The sequence below is a fragment of the Schistocerca piceifrons genome, chromosome 3, assembly GCF_021461385.2.
Source record: "Schistocerca piceifrons isolate TAMUIC-IGC-003096 chromosome 3, iqSchPice1.1, whole genome shotgun sequence".
Classification (NCBI taxonomy): Eukaryota; Metazoa; Arthropoda; class Insecta; order Orthoptera; family Acrididae; genus Schistocerca; species Schistocerca piceifrons.
The window spans coordinates 536,537,409-536,554,299 of NC_060140.1; the positions used below are offsets into that span (position 1 = coordinate 536,537,409).

A 16,891-nucleotide genomic window follows, 5' to 3' on the forward strand; every position below is an offset into this window, starting at 1 on the left:
TATTCAGTTATTCTCTATCAATGCTGCCACTACTAATGCAACAACTTACCTTGCATTGTGTCATAAATCCAACGACGGCAAACAAGCCGGCAACTGACAGTTTCAGCTGCATAGCTAACGCGTTGTTACCGCCACCAGCTTGTGTTCTTCGTTACAGTGCGTTGCATTCAACGTCGCTGTCTCGGCAACTACACGAAGGCCTGCAAATGACAATGGTTGTACTAATTCAAGTTCTTTGTGCAATGCGACAGTTTAAATGCGGCCACGATGTTTTCGAGCCCACAGCTGGCCGTTATCTGAGGAGGAAGCTGTTCTTATCTCCGTTACCGGTGTACGTTTAGCAACGTTTGTTGTTCATTTCTAAACCTTATTTCCTGAGAACTGCTCTTTCTTAGAAGATTGCACTGTAGCTTACTTCCCACATATTGCAAATTTTCTTGTTAATTGCTGAGCAGCTTATTAGCGGAGTTCTCAGAAAAAGCCCACAGAAACACGTTTGAACACTACGTAAAATGAATCTGTCGCTGTTGCTCTGCGTCTGCGTTGTTTTGAAACTTCCTGGCAGACTGAAAATGTGTTACGAAACAACTCTCGCCAGGCGAGAACTTACCTTTCTTGTGGTATGAATTTATCGTGTACTGTACTATACGGTTATGATTGATGACCATCCCACAATTTCATTTCTGCCAAAACCTCTACTTCTCACATTTTAAAACTCACTGAAGCTCTCTTACATATCTTGCAGGACTCCCACGTCTAAAAAAGTGGTTTGGCCGCAGTCGTGTCCGTTAGTGTGAATCTTCCACGGACATTTATCCTGGAAGTAACGTCTAACCTCTGAGCAAGACATTTCAACGCTACGTTAATACGCTGTTTCCCAAAAGTGCAATGTTAGCAACATTTGCAGAAAAGCTTCTATAGAGTTCATAAAGCAGGAGAGAGGTAATGTCACAGATGAAATTGTGTGGGAGTACTTTTCCTCATCGAATGAAGTTCTGCTGTGCTGCTAATGGGACAATTGGCTGGTGAAAACCTGTACAGCCTTCCGTTTTATAACCTTTATAGTACCTAAAATACTCTTTTACAACTAGAATTCAAGTAGAATTCAGAACAAAATCTAAAAAGAAAATTTAAGATCTTGTTTCTTCTTTTCATTGCATTCAGCATCATTGTCCTTCGTTCATGTTAACTGTATTCTTTCCCACTTTTGTTTCTTATAGTCGACTAAATTAGACTTATCGAAGATGATACATAATGCCCTTCTCTTTGGTATTATGTATATTACGTTTCCAGTTCTTGCTCTATGCACTAAACACGTTTACAATCTAACCCAAAACTATCTCAAAATTAAATATCTAAGTACTCTTAAAATCTAGCCCGAAACCATTTCAAAATTATCTCCACTATCTTTAATATAGTATAGTATCACCCTAGTGTAATTTTCACATTCCCTTGTAATCATGATTTCTACGTTAAAAAAAGTCATGAACATCTTCAGTATGTGAATTAGATTTTGGATTACCCCACGAAACGGGTTCCCTGGAAGTGGTAATTCTTTCATAACGTATGCTATTCTAGAATGTAGATTGCAAGTTAATTATTCCGTTTCGGTCCCTGAGTGCAGTTGGCTGAGGAATTACAGATCTTCATAGTGCTGTTGAGTCAGTTGTCGCTCCCAGCGAAAAGTTTCTTTGGCAGAATATGAGTTGCGAGTGTGGCTAACCAATGGAATGACATTAAGAGTGGTATAGTAAAACAGTCATACGTATGAGAAATCTCTTGGAAATGAAATAATCCGGAAATGCTGAAAACCTAAATGATCCGTTGTGCGATCGATAGGTCATGCCACGGTCTCTATTAGAACATCTTTGCTTAGGAGGGAGTGGTTCGCGCGGAGATCAGTGACAGTGAGACCGGGAAGGTGAAACAGTTTGCTCGGGCTAAGGCGGCAGAGTTTAGTGGCGAGGCGAGGTGTGAACCGGCAGTTGATGGTTGGTGCAAGTTCAGCTGTTGACAGTCACCGGTGCTGAGCGTAGCAGCGATACCAAGGAGAGACACTCAGACGGGTTCCTCAATTGCGAACCATTGTTACCATGGTTGGGGCCGGCTGCTAACCTTTGGACGTGTGGGGCGCGTACCGAGGGGAGAGGTGCGATCTTCGGCGACCGACCGGAAATGGAGGCTGGAGGCGAACCACAGCTGTGTTGAAATTGTGTGTCAACTCCTCGGTTTCCTTGCTGGACCTTTGTACGGATATGTGTGGTGAGCTTTCGATCTGGTTTATCGAACGCGAGTGAGACGAGCATCGGCAGTAGCTGTACTTGCCGTTTCCTGTACCAGTACTGGGACGGATTAGTTCGGTAGTTTTTTGGTTGTTCGTTCGACGTTCACGCCTAGTTCCATACCTGGTTATTGATCCCCTTCTTCTGTCTTTAGGCAAAAGAAAGTTGTGTGTGCGCTCCTATAAACCTACTGAATTTGTTTCTGTATTTAATGCTCCACTCCGAGTGTTGTACTGCTGTAAGGCGTCGGATATGTGGCGGCAGCAGTTATATATTAAGTCGGTTCATTTCATGCGTCACATTCAGTATGTACTATTACTGGAGCACACAGTTCCATCTATTGTACTGTTGGGTGTACTATTAGGTGTGACTTTTTTTTGTTTTAGTGTGTTTGCAGTGTGGGGCCCCTTAATTATTAAGTATCTTTCAGTGAGCGCTTTATTTGGTTTCTGTTACTACTATCATATAGGTGGATGTAATGGTATTTAAAAATGTTATGTTCTGTTATTAGTCAGGGATTGTTAGCCAACCGAATACCTAAGTTTGGGGGGCAACTTGGCGCTATTAATTGGTTTACCTCTCACCATGTCGTGCGAGTTTGGTACAATTCGTGGTTCGCGGTCGAACTTCGTGGTCGGTAACTGTATCAGGACCTGTTTGCAGATTTTTGCAGCCTTACAAGTTTCATTGATTTGACTCCGTTAACTTACTGAAAAGGTATTTACTTGTTTTTCTTGTTGCTGTAATTTCCACTGTCGCGCGGCGACATTCGTCTATAGTAGAGGCCCGGCCCAATTCCTATACTAAGTTCTGTATTTCTCTGTTATTAGACTACCATTTGTGTTTCCTTTGGTGGGACTTGAATGAAAACTACCTGATTAATACAGCAGGTGCAGCTTCCGAAAGCGGAGCAAAGGTGGCGCCCGATCAAACGTGCAGCCGGGTGCAGGTGGTCCTAGTCCTTCAGAGCTCACTACACCTTGGTAAGACAGGGTTGTGTAACACGTCGATGTGTTTATTTGACGCTTAATCATTGCGCTCCTACTGCAGCTCTCATTTTATTTTTTTTTTATTTTTGTTTTTAGCTCTTGTATATTCTTGAAGTGTTAACCGACTAATTATTTAATCATTTAATACAGCAGGTGCAGCTTCCGAAAGCGGAGCAAAGGTGGCGCCCGATCAAACGTGCAGCCGGGTGCAGGTGGTCCTAGTCCTTCAGAGCTCACTACGCCTTGGTAAGACAGGGTTGTGTAACACGTCGATGTATTTATTTGACGCTTAATCATTGCGCTCCTACTGCAGCTCTCATTTTATTTTATTTTTTTTTATTTTTGTTTTTAGCTCTTGTATATTCTTGAAGTGTTAACCGACTAATTTCCCAACTGAGTAATTACTAGAATAATTTAGTTAAATGTGTTTATGTAAGTGCGGTTCGGCCAACTGAATGGTTATTAATCTTACTCCTTGCATGCACTGTTGGTTTTTGTACTGGTCACACACTATGAGATTTAAGATCTGTTAATTTCATAAAGGCTCTCACTGACTATTTGTACCATACAGCACGAAATACTTAACAGCAGTTTTGTCTGGTTATCTGTGTTGCATGCCTTGCGCTGCTCCACTATCCGGCGGTACAGTAATTATCTTACATGATATTTATTTTCGGGGTATACTTCCATTTTGGACTGTAAATGTTAAAGTTTCTTTCGAGAAAGAATTTTAGCTCATTTATTGTTCTGTTACAGTTTTTATTATTGTATTTAATCTGTTTGCTATTACTCAAGCTGGTACAGTATTATGATTGTAAATGATTCTGATTCTGAGTAGTCAATGCAACTGTAGGTGTTTTTCCTATAGATGTTTAAGAAACTTAATTTAATGAGTTCTGTTGAGATAAAGTTCAGAGCACGAAAGACGTTCGATCTGTCTGTGGCCGTGTCCTTTCTACGAAAGATAGGTTCAGTCGGGTATTGCGAACCACTAACAAAGACAGAAACACGTACCGTGTAATAGATACGAAACTGGATCACGATAACATTGATATTGCACACAAATTAATAATAATCGCGTTAGAGAGCACATAACAAGGAGCTTAATGTTTAGACTTGAAAAAGGTGTTTCGGTAAGTGAAGTATAACATGCTACATACCAGTAGTTGTAGGAGGCTCCACAGACAATAATCCAAAGGACTGAGGTTGGGGATACTTCTAGAACAAATAATGTCTCCATCATCTCGTTTAACCTTTAGTGCTGTTTGTTGTAGATATGCTAAAATAGATTTCGTAACACGGCAAGTGGAGGTTGAAGATAGGCCGGAGCTGTAAGTGAAGGTTGAAGATAGACCGGAGCTGCAAGTGAAGGATGAAGATACACCGGAGCTCCCAGAAGATGCAAGCATCAGCACAAGTCGCCATACAGTGTGTACAGTGAGAGGCAACCCGTACAACGACTCAAAGGGTATTTCACGGGCAGTTTATGTGTCCATATTATAGTCAACTTTCGCTAGGCAATAACCGACGTCGGAAGAACTTTTGTCAACGGTTTGTCTCACGAGCTACTAATCCAAGGTAATGCTTAAAGTAATGTTTGGCAGCGAATGAAATTCATCTGGCCACACGAGGCTAGAAACCAGGAGCTTATGTGTGTGTTGGTACTGTAGTGGACGATATTCGCCCACATCATCTCACGAGAGCTCTCTAAAAGGAATTGTCTCAAAGCACTCTTCCAGATGTACCACGGGATGAACCCGTGAAACTGAAGAAAAAGCAAGGTAATTAGACATTATGTGACTCAGACAAACACTGTGTGAAGGAAAGCAGGACATACACAACGACAATGTTATTGCATTGACAAATGATACAATTTATCCTTTATCCCTGTAGAGTATATGATAACAAATGAAGACCAAATGAAACACACATGTCAATAAAAGGTGCCCAAACACTCGAATCATCTACAGTTTACCCCTCCTCCCCTCCCTCTGGCGGCTACTCACACGTATCTTCTCGCATGTAAACGATCATAGAGCTGCCGAATGTCATCCTACGATGGTGTGTCCCAACCGTCCTTCGCCTTTCTTTTTTTTTTTTTCGCAATTCTCAGTAATTCTTCCTGTGCGTGTTCGACAGGCGAGAAAACTGGAAACTGGTGAACTGGTGATCTAGTAGGACAGAGCAGTTGTTATACATCATTAGGAGGACATTGCGCCACAACAGTCCTATCTGAAGGAGTGTTGTCCTGCTAAAAAGCACATCAGCTTCATGTCGAAGAAATAGCAGTAGCACGGAGTTAACAATCTGTGCAACGTAGCACGCACTGGTTACTTTATCCTGCATAAACACCAGATATGACAGCGAGTCGTAACTGATGGTAACTCACTTCATGAAGCCTGGCATGAGATCCGCCGGCCAGGGTGGCCGAGCGGTTCTAGGCGCTACAGTCTGGAACCGCGTGACCACTACGGTCTCAGGTTCGAATCCTGCCGCGGGCATGGATGCCTCGGGCATGGATGTGTGAGATGTCCTTAGGTTAGTTAGGTTTAAGTAGTTCTAATCTGGGGGACTGATGACCCCAGAAGTTAAGTCCCATGGTGCTCAGAGCCATATTTTGGGATGGGATCCGTTTCTTGTTGGAAAACGCACTTCGGAATAGACCTCTCCACAGGTGTGCGCCATACGCGTGTACATCCATGACTCGCATACAGACAGAACTTACTCTCATCACTGAGGAGAACAAAATGCCATTCCACTTCCCAGTCGACTTTCTGACGCGAGAGAAGCTGAAGTAATAGCGTGGCCTGAGGACATGTGAGCTTAATGCGGATGCAAGCAGACGGTTCCCAGTCGTTCTCGGTGATATATCAGGTGCAACATGGGCCCCGTATGTTCTATGCGGATGTCCAGAACCTGATGTACAGGGCGCGGGAAGGTTTCACAGATCACCGCATACAGCAATGATACGCCATCAATATAATGTGCCCAACATGAGCAGCAGTTCGTCGATACCTCTATCCAGCATCACGCAGGCTTCCAATGCTGAGGTTGTTCCAAAGAAGTGCGAACTCGTCGGCGGAGCAAGGCTGTACCCTACAGTGAATGTTGCAAACACTGTTCACCTTCTAATGCTTAAAAAATGCCACCTAACTGCGAAAATGTGGCCATCCTGAGTGCCCTCTGATTGCCGTTAACGGTGACAGATGAATCACTATCACCACAACCCTCAGTATGCACTTAACGTTGCCCTGGTACGATTGAACAAAGTCTTTGAGGGTGCTTTATTTTTTGTATTTCAATCACTTGAGACGCAATGTATGACATTTGCAATAGCAGATGGACAGGCAGTGGACGGCGAGTCACGTGCTATCCCTCCCCCACTCCACCACCCCCCACAATCGACCTCAGCTCTTTAATTTATTGTCTACAGTTTCACCTGAGGTACTCGGTATATAGAGAGATCAACATGTCGTAGAATTACGCTAAAGCACTTCACCGAATCAAGAAATGTTTGAAAGTTTGCGAAAGACCGTCCTCAGATAACTGCATACGCATATGAAGCAAGAGAAGGATACTTTACATTTTTATAATAAATTCCTGCCTTGAAGAACGTCTATCATTTTAACCATTTTTGTTCTTTTAGCATGCTGGATTCGTTAACTAAATTTTATTAAAGTAATTTTATTCTATCTTGTTTTTAATACTGTTTATTTGTAAAAATTGTTATATGATCGTATTACTGAAGGAATCGCATTTTCTTCCATTTCTTCAAAGTTTTGAATTTGATAGATGCAACTAGAGTTAAATAAATTCCTTTGAAAGTTATGTGATCTCGGTAGCGTGTCTAAAAAATTACCGAGGTCCAGCATTCGACGGTGGTAAACGTACTGAGAATCGCCATAAAAGTGTCTTGTAGAACGGATTCTTGGAAGCCTAGGTTCGAACGAAACACGTTGTTAAACAGTCCAACCACGAATGTTGCATAAGCGCTTAAGTCTATATCTGAAATTCTGTTGCCACCTTGTTGAGACCGAGAAGTGTCATCTCCTGGAGAGGTGACCTTTTTAAAGCGGATGAAAATGTTATCTTGTCTTTTATTTTTCATAGTTGAATTTTACGAGTTGGCATGTCTAATTTCCAAGTGGTGCACTGGGAACAGAGATGAAACATTGACGATCCATAGCATTATATCTCTGTGCTTATAGTCCACTATAACTGCTCTCCACGTGTATCACTTTTGTAAGTCACAAAAGGTTAGGCCTTGCATATATAGAAAATATGCTACAATTCTCGTAAAACTGACATGTTGTTGGTGTTCTTGTGGGAACAGACGACGGATGGCCAAGTATATGACAACCATGTTTGTTTCGCGTTACTGAGGTATGTGAAGAACGTCGAGGAAACTGGGGACTGACACCAGGTTCCGGGGGTTTTGATGGGTACCTTTCTGAAGCTTGATGAGAACATGTAGAACCTGCGAAGAAACTCGTAGAGACTCTAAGCACACCGAAAAATGGTAACTCCCAGAAAACATCACTTTAAGAGCATGTAATACCGCCTCTAGCCCTGATAAAGGCCTCCATTCGGCGAAGAAGTGAGTCCATGTGCTTCTGGACGTATTCTGTACCATATGCTGTACCCAGATGAAGCATCTTATTGACTATTCGCACCTGTAAATAGAGGGTCATTGATTGATATGTTTCACACACAGTTCAACACACTCCCAGACATTTGCAATGATGAAGATCGGCTGGTTCAGCTGTCCAGTCTCAGGGTGCCTGAGTGTTGGTCAAACGAAGGACGTATGGTGCAGCCCTGTGAACACGGCTGTTACCGGTTTGGAAGTCAGGACGACAGGAATGTCGACAGCACACTCACCACGAAGATGTAGGAAAGACAGCAACACTTGTTAACCGAGAATGTTGAAATAAACATCAAAAGCTATGCTCACGATAAACTGCATCGAGTGCACCTAAGTGGAGGTATGAAAAACATATCCCTCTGAAATAAAAAAGATAACTATGAACCATATCCTCCACACACTGCGGTTTACAAGCCTCACTGGACTGTGGGTGCACCCGTAATCCTTGTATCACTAAAAAGCGGAACTGGACGTCGGATCACACTACATGCCTCCAGTCAACTACTGCCCAGTTTCTGTGCTGCTTGGCCGACTTAATATGTGAGTTTCATGTGCCGCTATGACCAGGTGCCGATCTCTTGATGAGTAGTTCCTTTGCAATTTTCACTCCGGGAACTGGTTGACATGGACCTCCATTTACTGACAATTCCTGTCGGGTTTGAAAACAATTGTCTTTAACATGGCGTGACACTCGAGGCCCATTGCTGGTTGAAATCTTTTTACGACTGCTGTTCTTAGGCCGTGTCATGTCTACGATTATCATACCATTCCTGACTGACATGTAGGACAGTTCCTGTTGGTGTATCAACAAATCCTTACTGCATTTTGTACTGTCTTCATGTCGATCCATTTTACTTCAGTGATTCCATACAACCAACTGGCCCGTACACACAACTTCACTACCATGGCTTACGTTAGACGCGGAGTGTCACATGGTCGCGTGGTGCCGTCGAACAAAAGGACAAGGCATAATTTATTCTGAACTGCACCTTAAGCACGGAGTGCGAAGCCCACAGTACGCCAATCACGCTTGGCTTCGTTATACCAAAAAAAAAAATGAATATTATAGTTTAGTAGAATCGCATACAACTATTGGGTTGGAGTTGAAGTCCTTAGTTTCATGAACACGGCAGATACACAAAACATACTTTAGTCGTCAATAATATATCCTCCTTCAATATTTACAACAATGTGCCAACACTGGGACAACCCTTTGATCCTGTGCCTGTGCCTGTAGAAACCACATGGTCGTCAGGCCAAGAACTCATCAAGCCACGTTCGACGTCCATTTTTATCCGAAAATGGCTCCTTGAATGTTACTTGATAGAGAGCGGAAAAGGTGAAAATTTGAAGACACAATATCAGGTGAGTGCGGAATGATTTCCCAACCCAAATCCTGTATAGTGCTTTCGGCAGTCCAGTAGAAGCGGGCGGGCGTTATCGTGGACTAGCATCACTTCACGGAGTGTCCCTGTTAAGCGTTCTTGGACTGCGTTTGCAGCTCGTCTCACTTGTTGCCAATAAATTTCAGCAGTGGTGGTTACTCCACGGGGAAGCAATTCGTAGGACACCACTTCGTCGGTGTTCCACCAGATGCATATCAATCTTTTGTGGAGAAGCGGAGGTATTTGCACGGAGTGTTGCTGCTTTGTTACGGCTTAATCATTAGTTTCTTTTCCTTCTGTAAGCTTAAAGACAAAATTTCTCGTCACCAGTGATACAGGATAGTGGTGATCGGTGTTGTTCACGATCCAACTGATAACGAGCAAGCAGAGACGGTCATGCGGCCACCTGGTGATTTTTGTAATTTTGTCTTAGAGAATTCAGTACGCGTACACCCGCCTTTTGAACCTTCCCTATTCCATACAAATGTCGCACGACTGAGGAAGGATCACAGTTCATCACATTTGCTAGTTATCGGGTACACGACGTAGATCTGGGTTGGGGGATGGGTGGGGGGTTGGGGGGAGGGAGTTATCACTCTCCAATCCTCCCCTGGTAGCTGAGTGACCAGCGCGACGGAATGTCATACCTAACGGCCCGTGTTCGATTCCCGGCTGGGTCGGAGATGTTCTCCGCTCAGGGACTGGATGTTGTGTTGTCCTTATCATCATCATTTCATCCCCATAGACACGCAAGTCGCCGAAGTGGCATCAACTCGAAAGACTTGTACCAGGCGAACGGTTTACCCGACGGGAAACCCTAGCCACACGGCATTTCTATCAGCCTTCTAAATGGTTTGATACGGCCCGCCACGAATTCCTCTCCTGTGCTAACCTCTTAATCTCTAGCACTTGACACCTACGTCCTCACTAATTTGCTGGATGTATTCGAATCTCTATCTTCCTCTACAGTTTTGCTCCCTCTAGCACCATGGAAGTCATTCCTTCATGTCTTAACAGCTATCCTATCGTTCTGTCCCTTCTCCTTATCAGTGTTTTCCACATGCTCCTTCCGTCTCCGATTCTGCGCAGAATCTCCTCATTCCTTACCTTATCAGCCCACCTAATTTTCATAATTTTCAAAATTCGTCTGTAGCACCACATCTCAAATGCTTCGAATCCTTCTGTTCCGGTTTTTCCACAGTCCATGTTTCATTATCATACAATGCTGTACGCCAGGCATACATTCTCAGAAATTTCTTCCTCTGATTAAGGCCTATGTTTGGGACTAGTCGACTTCTCTTGGTCAGGAATGCCCTTTTTGATATTGCTAGTCTGCTTTTGGTGTCCTCCTTACTCCGTCCGACATTAGTCATTTTACTGCCTAGGTAGAAGAATTCCTTAACTTAATCTTCTTCGTGACCATCAATCCTGATATCATCTTTCTCGCTGTTCTCATTTCTGCTACATCTCATTACTTTCGTCTTTCTTTGATTTACTCCGAATCAATATTTTGTACTCATTAGTGTTTTCACTCGATTCAGCAGATCATATAATTCTTCTTCACTTTCACTCCGGATACCAATGTCATCAGCGAATTGTATTACTGATACCCTTTCACCAAAAAGTTTAATCCCACTCCTAACACTTTCTTTTATTTCCATCATTCCTTCTTCGATGTACAGATTGAACAGTATGGGCGAAAAACTATATCCCTATCTTACACACTTTTTAATACGAGCACCTCGTTCTTGGTCTTCCATTCTTATTATTCCGTCTTTTCTCTTGTACATATTGTGTATTATCCGTCTCTCCCTGCAGCTTATCACTACATTTGTCATAATTTTGAACATCTTGTGCCATTTTAATAGTTGAACGCTTTTTCCAGGTCTACAAATCCTATGAACATGTCTTGATTTTTCTTTAGTCTTGCTTCCACTATCAACCGCCACGTCAGAATTGCCTCTCTCTGGTTTTACCTTTCTTAAAGCCAAACTGATCGTCATCTAGCACATCCTCAATTTTCTTTTCCATTCATCTGTATATAATTCTGGTCAGCAACTTGGATGCACGAGCTGTTAAGCTGATTGTCCGATAATTCTCGCACTTGTCAGCTCTCTCAGTATTCGGAATTGTGTGTATGATATTTTTCCAAAAGTCAGGTGGTATATCGCCAGACTCACACAGTTACATTGTGCACACCAACGTGAACTGTCGTTTTTTAGCCACTTCCCCTACTGATTTTAGAAATTCTAATCTAATATTATCTATCCCTTCTGCATTATTTGATATTAAGTCCTCCAAAGTTCTTTTAAATTCTGGTTCTAATACTGGATCGCCTATCTGTTCTAAATCGACTCCTGTTTCTTCTTCTACCACATCAGACAAGTCTTCCCCCTGCATAGAGGCTTTCAATGTATTGTTTCCACCAATCCGCTCTCTCGTTTGCATTTAACAGTGGAATTACCGTTACGCTCTTAATGTTATCACCCTTGCTTTTAATGTCCCCGAAGTTTGTTTTGACTTTCCTGTATGCTGAGCCTGTTCTTCCGATGATCATTTCTTTTTCCATGTCTACACATTTTTCCTGCAACCATTTCGTCTTAGCTTCCCTGCACTTCCTATTTATTTCATTCCTCAGCGACTTGTATTTCTGTATTCCTGAGTTTACCGGAACATTTTCGAACTTCCTCCTTTCATCGATAAAGAACGTAACTGCGAATAAACCATTCGTAACAGAAGAAACATCTTCTGTTACGAGTGATTTCTTCGCAGTTACCTTCTTTGTAGCTACGTTTTCCTTTCCAACTTCTGCAGTGGTCCGTTTTAGAGATGTCATTCTGCATTAATGCGACTAAACGATTATCATCAAAGCCCGAAGGTCTTCCTGAACGTGGATAGTCTCCAATGTCAAAACAATCCTCCTTGAAACAAGAAAACCATTTTCTTGCCGTACTTTGTCCTTTAGCGTTATCCCTATACATGGGACAGATGTTACTGGGTACCTACACTGCTGTCACTTCTCTATTGAAACCAGGCAGAAGAAAATGTCGGAAATGTTCCGCTTTCTCCATTTGCCTCTTCATTTTACCGCGTCCACAGCTGCACTCAGTATTTCCAAATGACAAAATGACAGTATGTAAACTCAAATAGCTACAGTGAACTACAACCAGAATATGACAATCAATAAAGAACCCTTCAGCAGTCGCAATAGCAAAACCTACAACAGAAACAGTATGAACTTACTAATAGCAAGTGCTCTATTCTGCTGTTATCCGTAGATGCGCAGTAGAAGAGGTGTAAGCAGGCATGCGCACAACACAACATTTAGAGGGGTCTTCTGCTTGTTATTGTTTTATCTTTTGGTCAGCGAACTAGGAATACATGAGCTCTTGAGGATTCTTTTGGCGGTTGTGGGAGATATTTTACCCATTTTTTGCTGTTCTTTTAATATAGAGACAGAAGAAATGATAATCCTCTTTATTGTAATGCTGTTGCGAAAAGCTGTATATTTGATGGTAGATTATTATTATAGAAATGAAATGGAACAGCGATGGTGTGTCATACACCAAAGAAAGCTGTTTATATTATCTACATTTGCTGTACGTTAATAAGATGCCTCTACAAACGTTTGACTGGGAGTTCATGTGTAAATGTGCACGTAACTGTACTTTCGATGTGTGTACGTATAACGTAAATCGCTGGAATAACAGCACGTGTATGATTTGACTGCATATTCTGTATTACTTCAGCATGCCGGGCAGCACAGTGCTGAGAGAATAGCTGGCCACAAGAGCCAGAGCAGCTGTGCTGGCCGCTGCCGGTGGGGACTGTAAAAGCCGCTCCGCATATGTCCGGTCGCACAGTTGTCCTGAGCTGAAGAAGAGAGAGGAGTGGCACAGGCAACGATAAAAAGAAGTACATAAACCATGCGTGCGGTGGTTCCTCATTACTGTATCAGTAGTGTGAATCCAGTCATATAAATTGATAGCAGCTTGTCAAAACAAGACTCGTCCATTCTGACCAAGTTCCTTAATCCCCGTAGAAGTTCGGGTCTCAACTCCTTCATTATCAGAGGTGTGTATGCTCCTGCTTTCACACCTTCTTCCGAGCCAGGGTCGAACACAATTACTACTCCTGGCATTACGTCGTTGTTCTACTCATCTCCTAATGACTACGGTGGCCACTATCGCATCAAGTGCTGCATAAATAATTGCCTCCTCCATATCCCGAATTCTGTGAAATTAATTCGCTTGTAAGATCATGACATAAACACTTTAGTGCATATTTCTGTATTATCATAATGTGATTTCGTTCTGGCAGCACAAGGTAACAATTACATAATAAATGCGAACGTAGACCTCTCAGACGTTTAAATGTTAGTAAAAAATATCATTCAGACTCAACGATGTAAATAATCTTACAGTTCCGAATGTGTACCCTTGGAGCAGCACCCTTGGTGCAGACTTACATTTTAGACGTACAGCTTAATAACGCTAACAAAAATGCTGGCAGTTCCAGGCTCGTATGCTTACGGCGCTGGTGCAGACCTGTGTGCATTGGGTGTGTCGTGTAATTCCAGCCCATGACTCACCGCGCGGAACGTCATACGAATTTACCGCATTTCCACATTTGGGTACCTGACCAGGTCGGTTGACAGCAGTTCTTGTTCAACGATTAATTTCAATTCCTGTTCCTATTTTTATCGGGCAAATTATTAGCTTCTAACTGTCTGCCTTTCATGTCCAAGGTTCACATCACATCTATATAAAACAAAGTTCCTACGCAGATAGTAAGGTAATTTTAGTTATGTCAAGGCAGTTGTACGATGGACAGTCATGTGAAACTAACCTATTCATTCACCTGTCACTTCACTACAAAAAACATTCCCAGCATTGATCCATTGCGAAATGGAAAAAGGAAACTTTCGTAAAACCTTAATGCGTTGTACCTCCGTAAAGACAATGTAACTGCACTCTGGCAATGAAGCTGCAACACAGGTACAGAACTATAATGCAACAAGTCTGCTATAGGCTTCACCGGTTTTGGATAAAGAATGGTACAGTTAATGGCATCTTAGATCAACACAAAACGGTTCTTTGTAATAACATAAATCGCATCTTACTTCTAGCTTATCGTCTACATTCGACCGAGGAACCAGTGAATTTACTAATTTGTGAACGCAAAAAGACAACAAACTGTTGCATTCAGACATATCTGAAGTTGTAAATGCTCCATTCTACCTGGAAAGAAAACTCTTAGTGACTGAGAATTAGTTTTCACATTCCACTAAGAACCCAGATACGTCAGTAAAATGAAAGAGTTTCAGTCTGAAGCACATGACAACTTCACACGGCATCCGTGAAGCAGGGGACCTACCAATAAAATTAAGCAGCGTGGTGGAAATGAGCCGAAAAATATTGTCTTTGCAGAGGGATCTCCAGCAATGTATAGTACCAGTTTGCTCTGTGCAGTCTACCCTACATTAGGATGCTGTTTGGTTTTAACATGGGAATCAGCAGTGATGTAAATAAGGCAAAGCTATCAAACGCCAGTCGGCGGGCTAAAAGTTGTAGCGTTCATTGTCATACTCCAGATAACAGTGAGAAATACTTACAGATTTTTCTGCTCTGGTGACTTGCGCAGTCGAGGACAAGATCGCAGCTGGCGCTGCTGCAGTCTCGGATCAACTGCTGGTGATTCTCCTCGCGAGGTCACTAGCCAGTGCTTCCCCTCCCACCTCCCCTCCTTCGCACCTTTGCCAACCGCGTCTTTCCTGCCGACAGCACATCATGTAATGACGTAGGCTCCATATCGACGGTCCACGTATTTCGCTGAGATGAAACTGCAGCCATTTTTTGTCTACCTGCAAGAACATAAACAGCAACACTAGGAAAGTTGTACCAACATTCATTAGCTACAAAATATTGCAATTTTCTTTCCTGCAAATAAAACAATTTTATCATTTCCGTAGGTAATACGAAATCGTTCATCGCTTAATCGTAGGCAGCATATAAAATAAAAAGTATCCTATAGTAATGCTTCATTTGGTTTTGAAGTTGACTGAAATGATTCACCGAACATACACAGATGCTACACAGACCATAAGAACACGCTGTAGCATCCCAACACAAAGTATCTGAACAAAGAAGTGCTAATGTTATTACAGTAGATGAAGTTGCCTCAGCGGATAAACCGGCAGTAAAATCTGTAATAGGACGGAATGTTCTGCAGGAATGGGAAATGTGTGATACGTAATTTGGTCTGCTGAGCGCTGCGAACCAAAGTCTGTAACGAAAATTCTTCGCTGTTATCCCACGATCAGCCAAACCTAAGAATATATATAGCTTCCTGTGTTCATAGTTAAAGAGTCCTGAAGTAACGCACATTTACAAGTCAAAATGGTAGCTGGAAGGCAGTTTTTGAATTTCGTCCTCTTTTAACCAGAAGGGAGGATTCTATTTCATACTTTTGACGAAGACCAATTTTACATCTAAATCGCTGTTTAGAGATACCTTACGGTTTCTCATAAGTATTTTGTGAGACATGATAATATTATATCAAATTTTCTTGGCTGTTTTAACCGTAGAGGAATGTCTGGAAGGTGAATTCTTTCCCGCTTGTAGTCTTAACATTACACCGTGTAACTCATCTCTCAGCGACTTTACCTATGAGACGGAGCGACATCAACGCACAGTACGGAAAGAAAACAGACAATTTTCTGAGGAACTGGAAACCGGCTCATACTGCACAGCTAATTTCACAAAGACGACGCAAGGAAAAAGAAGAGAGTGTTACAATGCAAAAAGAAAGTGATGTATAGTAGGCATTCCATAAAAAGTATTAGCATATTTCTACGTAAGCGAATTGGTTTCCAGATGAGTTCAGAGATATGATTTGTATCTCTACTCAACAATAATGATTCCAACAATTTAAGTTCTTTACTACACTAGATCTTCTCGCTCGTATTTGGTATAAGCGATGTTTGAGAAACACATTATTACGTAGAATTACGTGCAATTATCATTTGTAAGTACTAGAAAACATAATGGAACTCAGTTGTAAAGTTGTAGTTGTGCCTTTATAGACCAAATATATTATTTGTACCTGGACAGAAGCTCCAGTAATATTCACCTGTAGCCGGCCGAAGTGGCCGTGCGGTTAAAGGCGCTGCAGTCTGGAACCGCAAGACCGCTACGGTCGCAGGTTCGAATCCTGCCTCGGGCATGGATGTTTGTGATGTCCTTAGGTTAGTTAGGTTTAACTAGTTCTAAGTTCTAGGGGACTAATGACCTCAGCAGTTGAGTCCCATAGTGCTCAGAGCCATTTGAACCATTTGAACCAATATTCACCTGTAATCGTTAATGTCTCTTCGAAACGAAAGATTGTGACATCAGATATTGAGCTTCACAGCGGTCAGTCATTTCCCGTGAAACTGCTCACTAAAACTCCACAAAGCCGCTGTTCACTGAGAACGTCTGTTAAGCATCACGCACAGCCGCCTCAGCTGAGGACGAAATATCCGCTACATGTTATATCGGGAAACCTTGGCTGAAACCCTAATTTTATAGAGTAGTGTATGTTGCGTTTGAG

At 42.3% G+C, this 16,891-nt stretch overlaps 1 protein-coding gene across 1 annotated transcript in view; it reads right to left on the bottom strand.

Annotated features, from left to right (window-relative positions):
• The window catches only part of LOC124789359 (juvenile hormone esterase-like), a 132,127-nt gene extending 117,084 nt beyond the window's left edge, over positions 1-15,043 (bottom strand). The window contains exons 1-2 of the mRNA XM_047256685.1: positions 14,916-15,043; positions 50-200 (exon numbers count right to left, since the gene is read on the bottom strand). Coding sequence (XP_047112641.1) covers positions 50-112 — 63 coding nt within the window. The 5' untranslated portion in view covers positions 113-200; positions 14,916-15,043. The remainder of the gene's footprint in view (positions 1-49; positions 201-14,915) is intronic.
• Between the last annotated feature and the right edge of the window lie 1,848 nt (positions 15,044-16,891).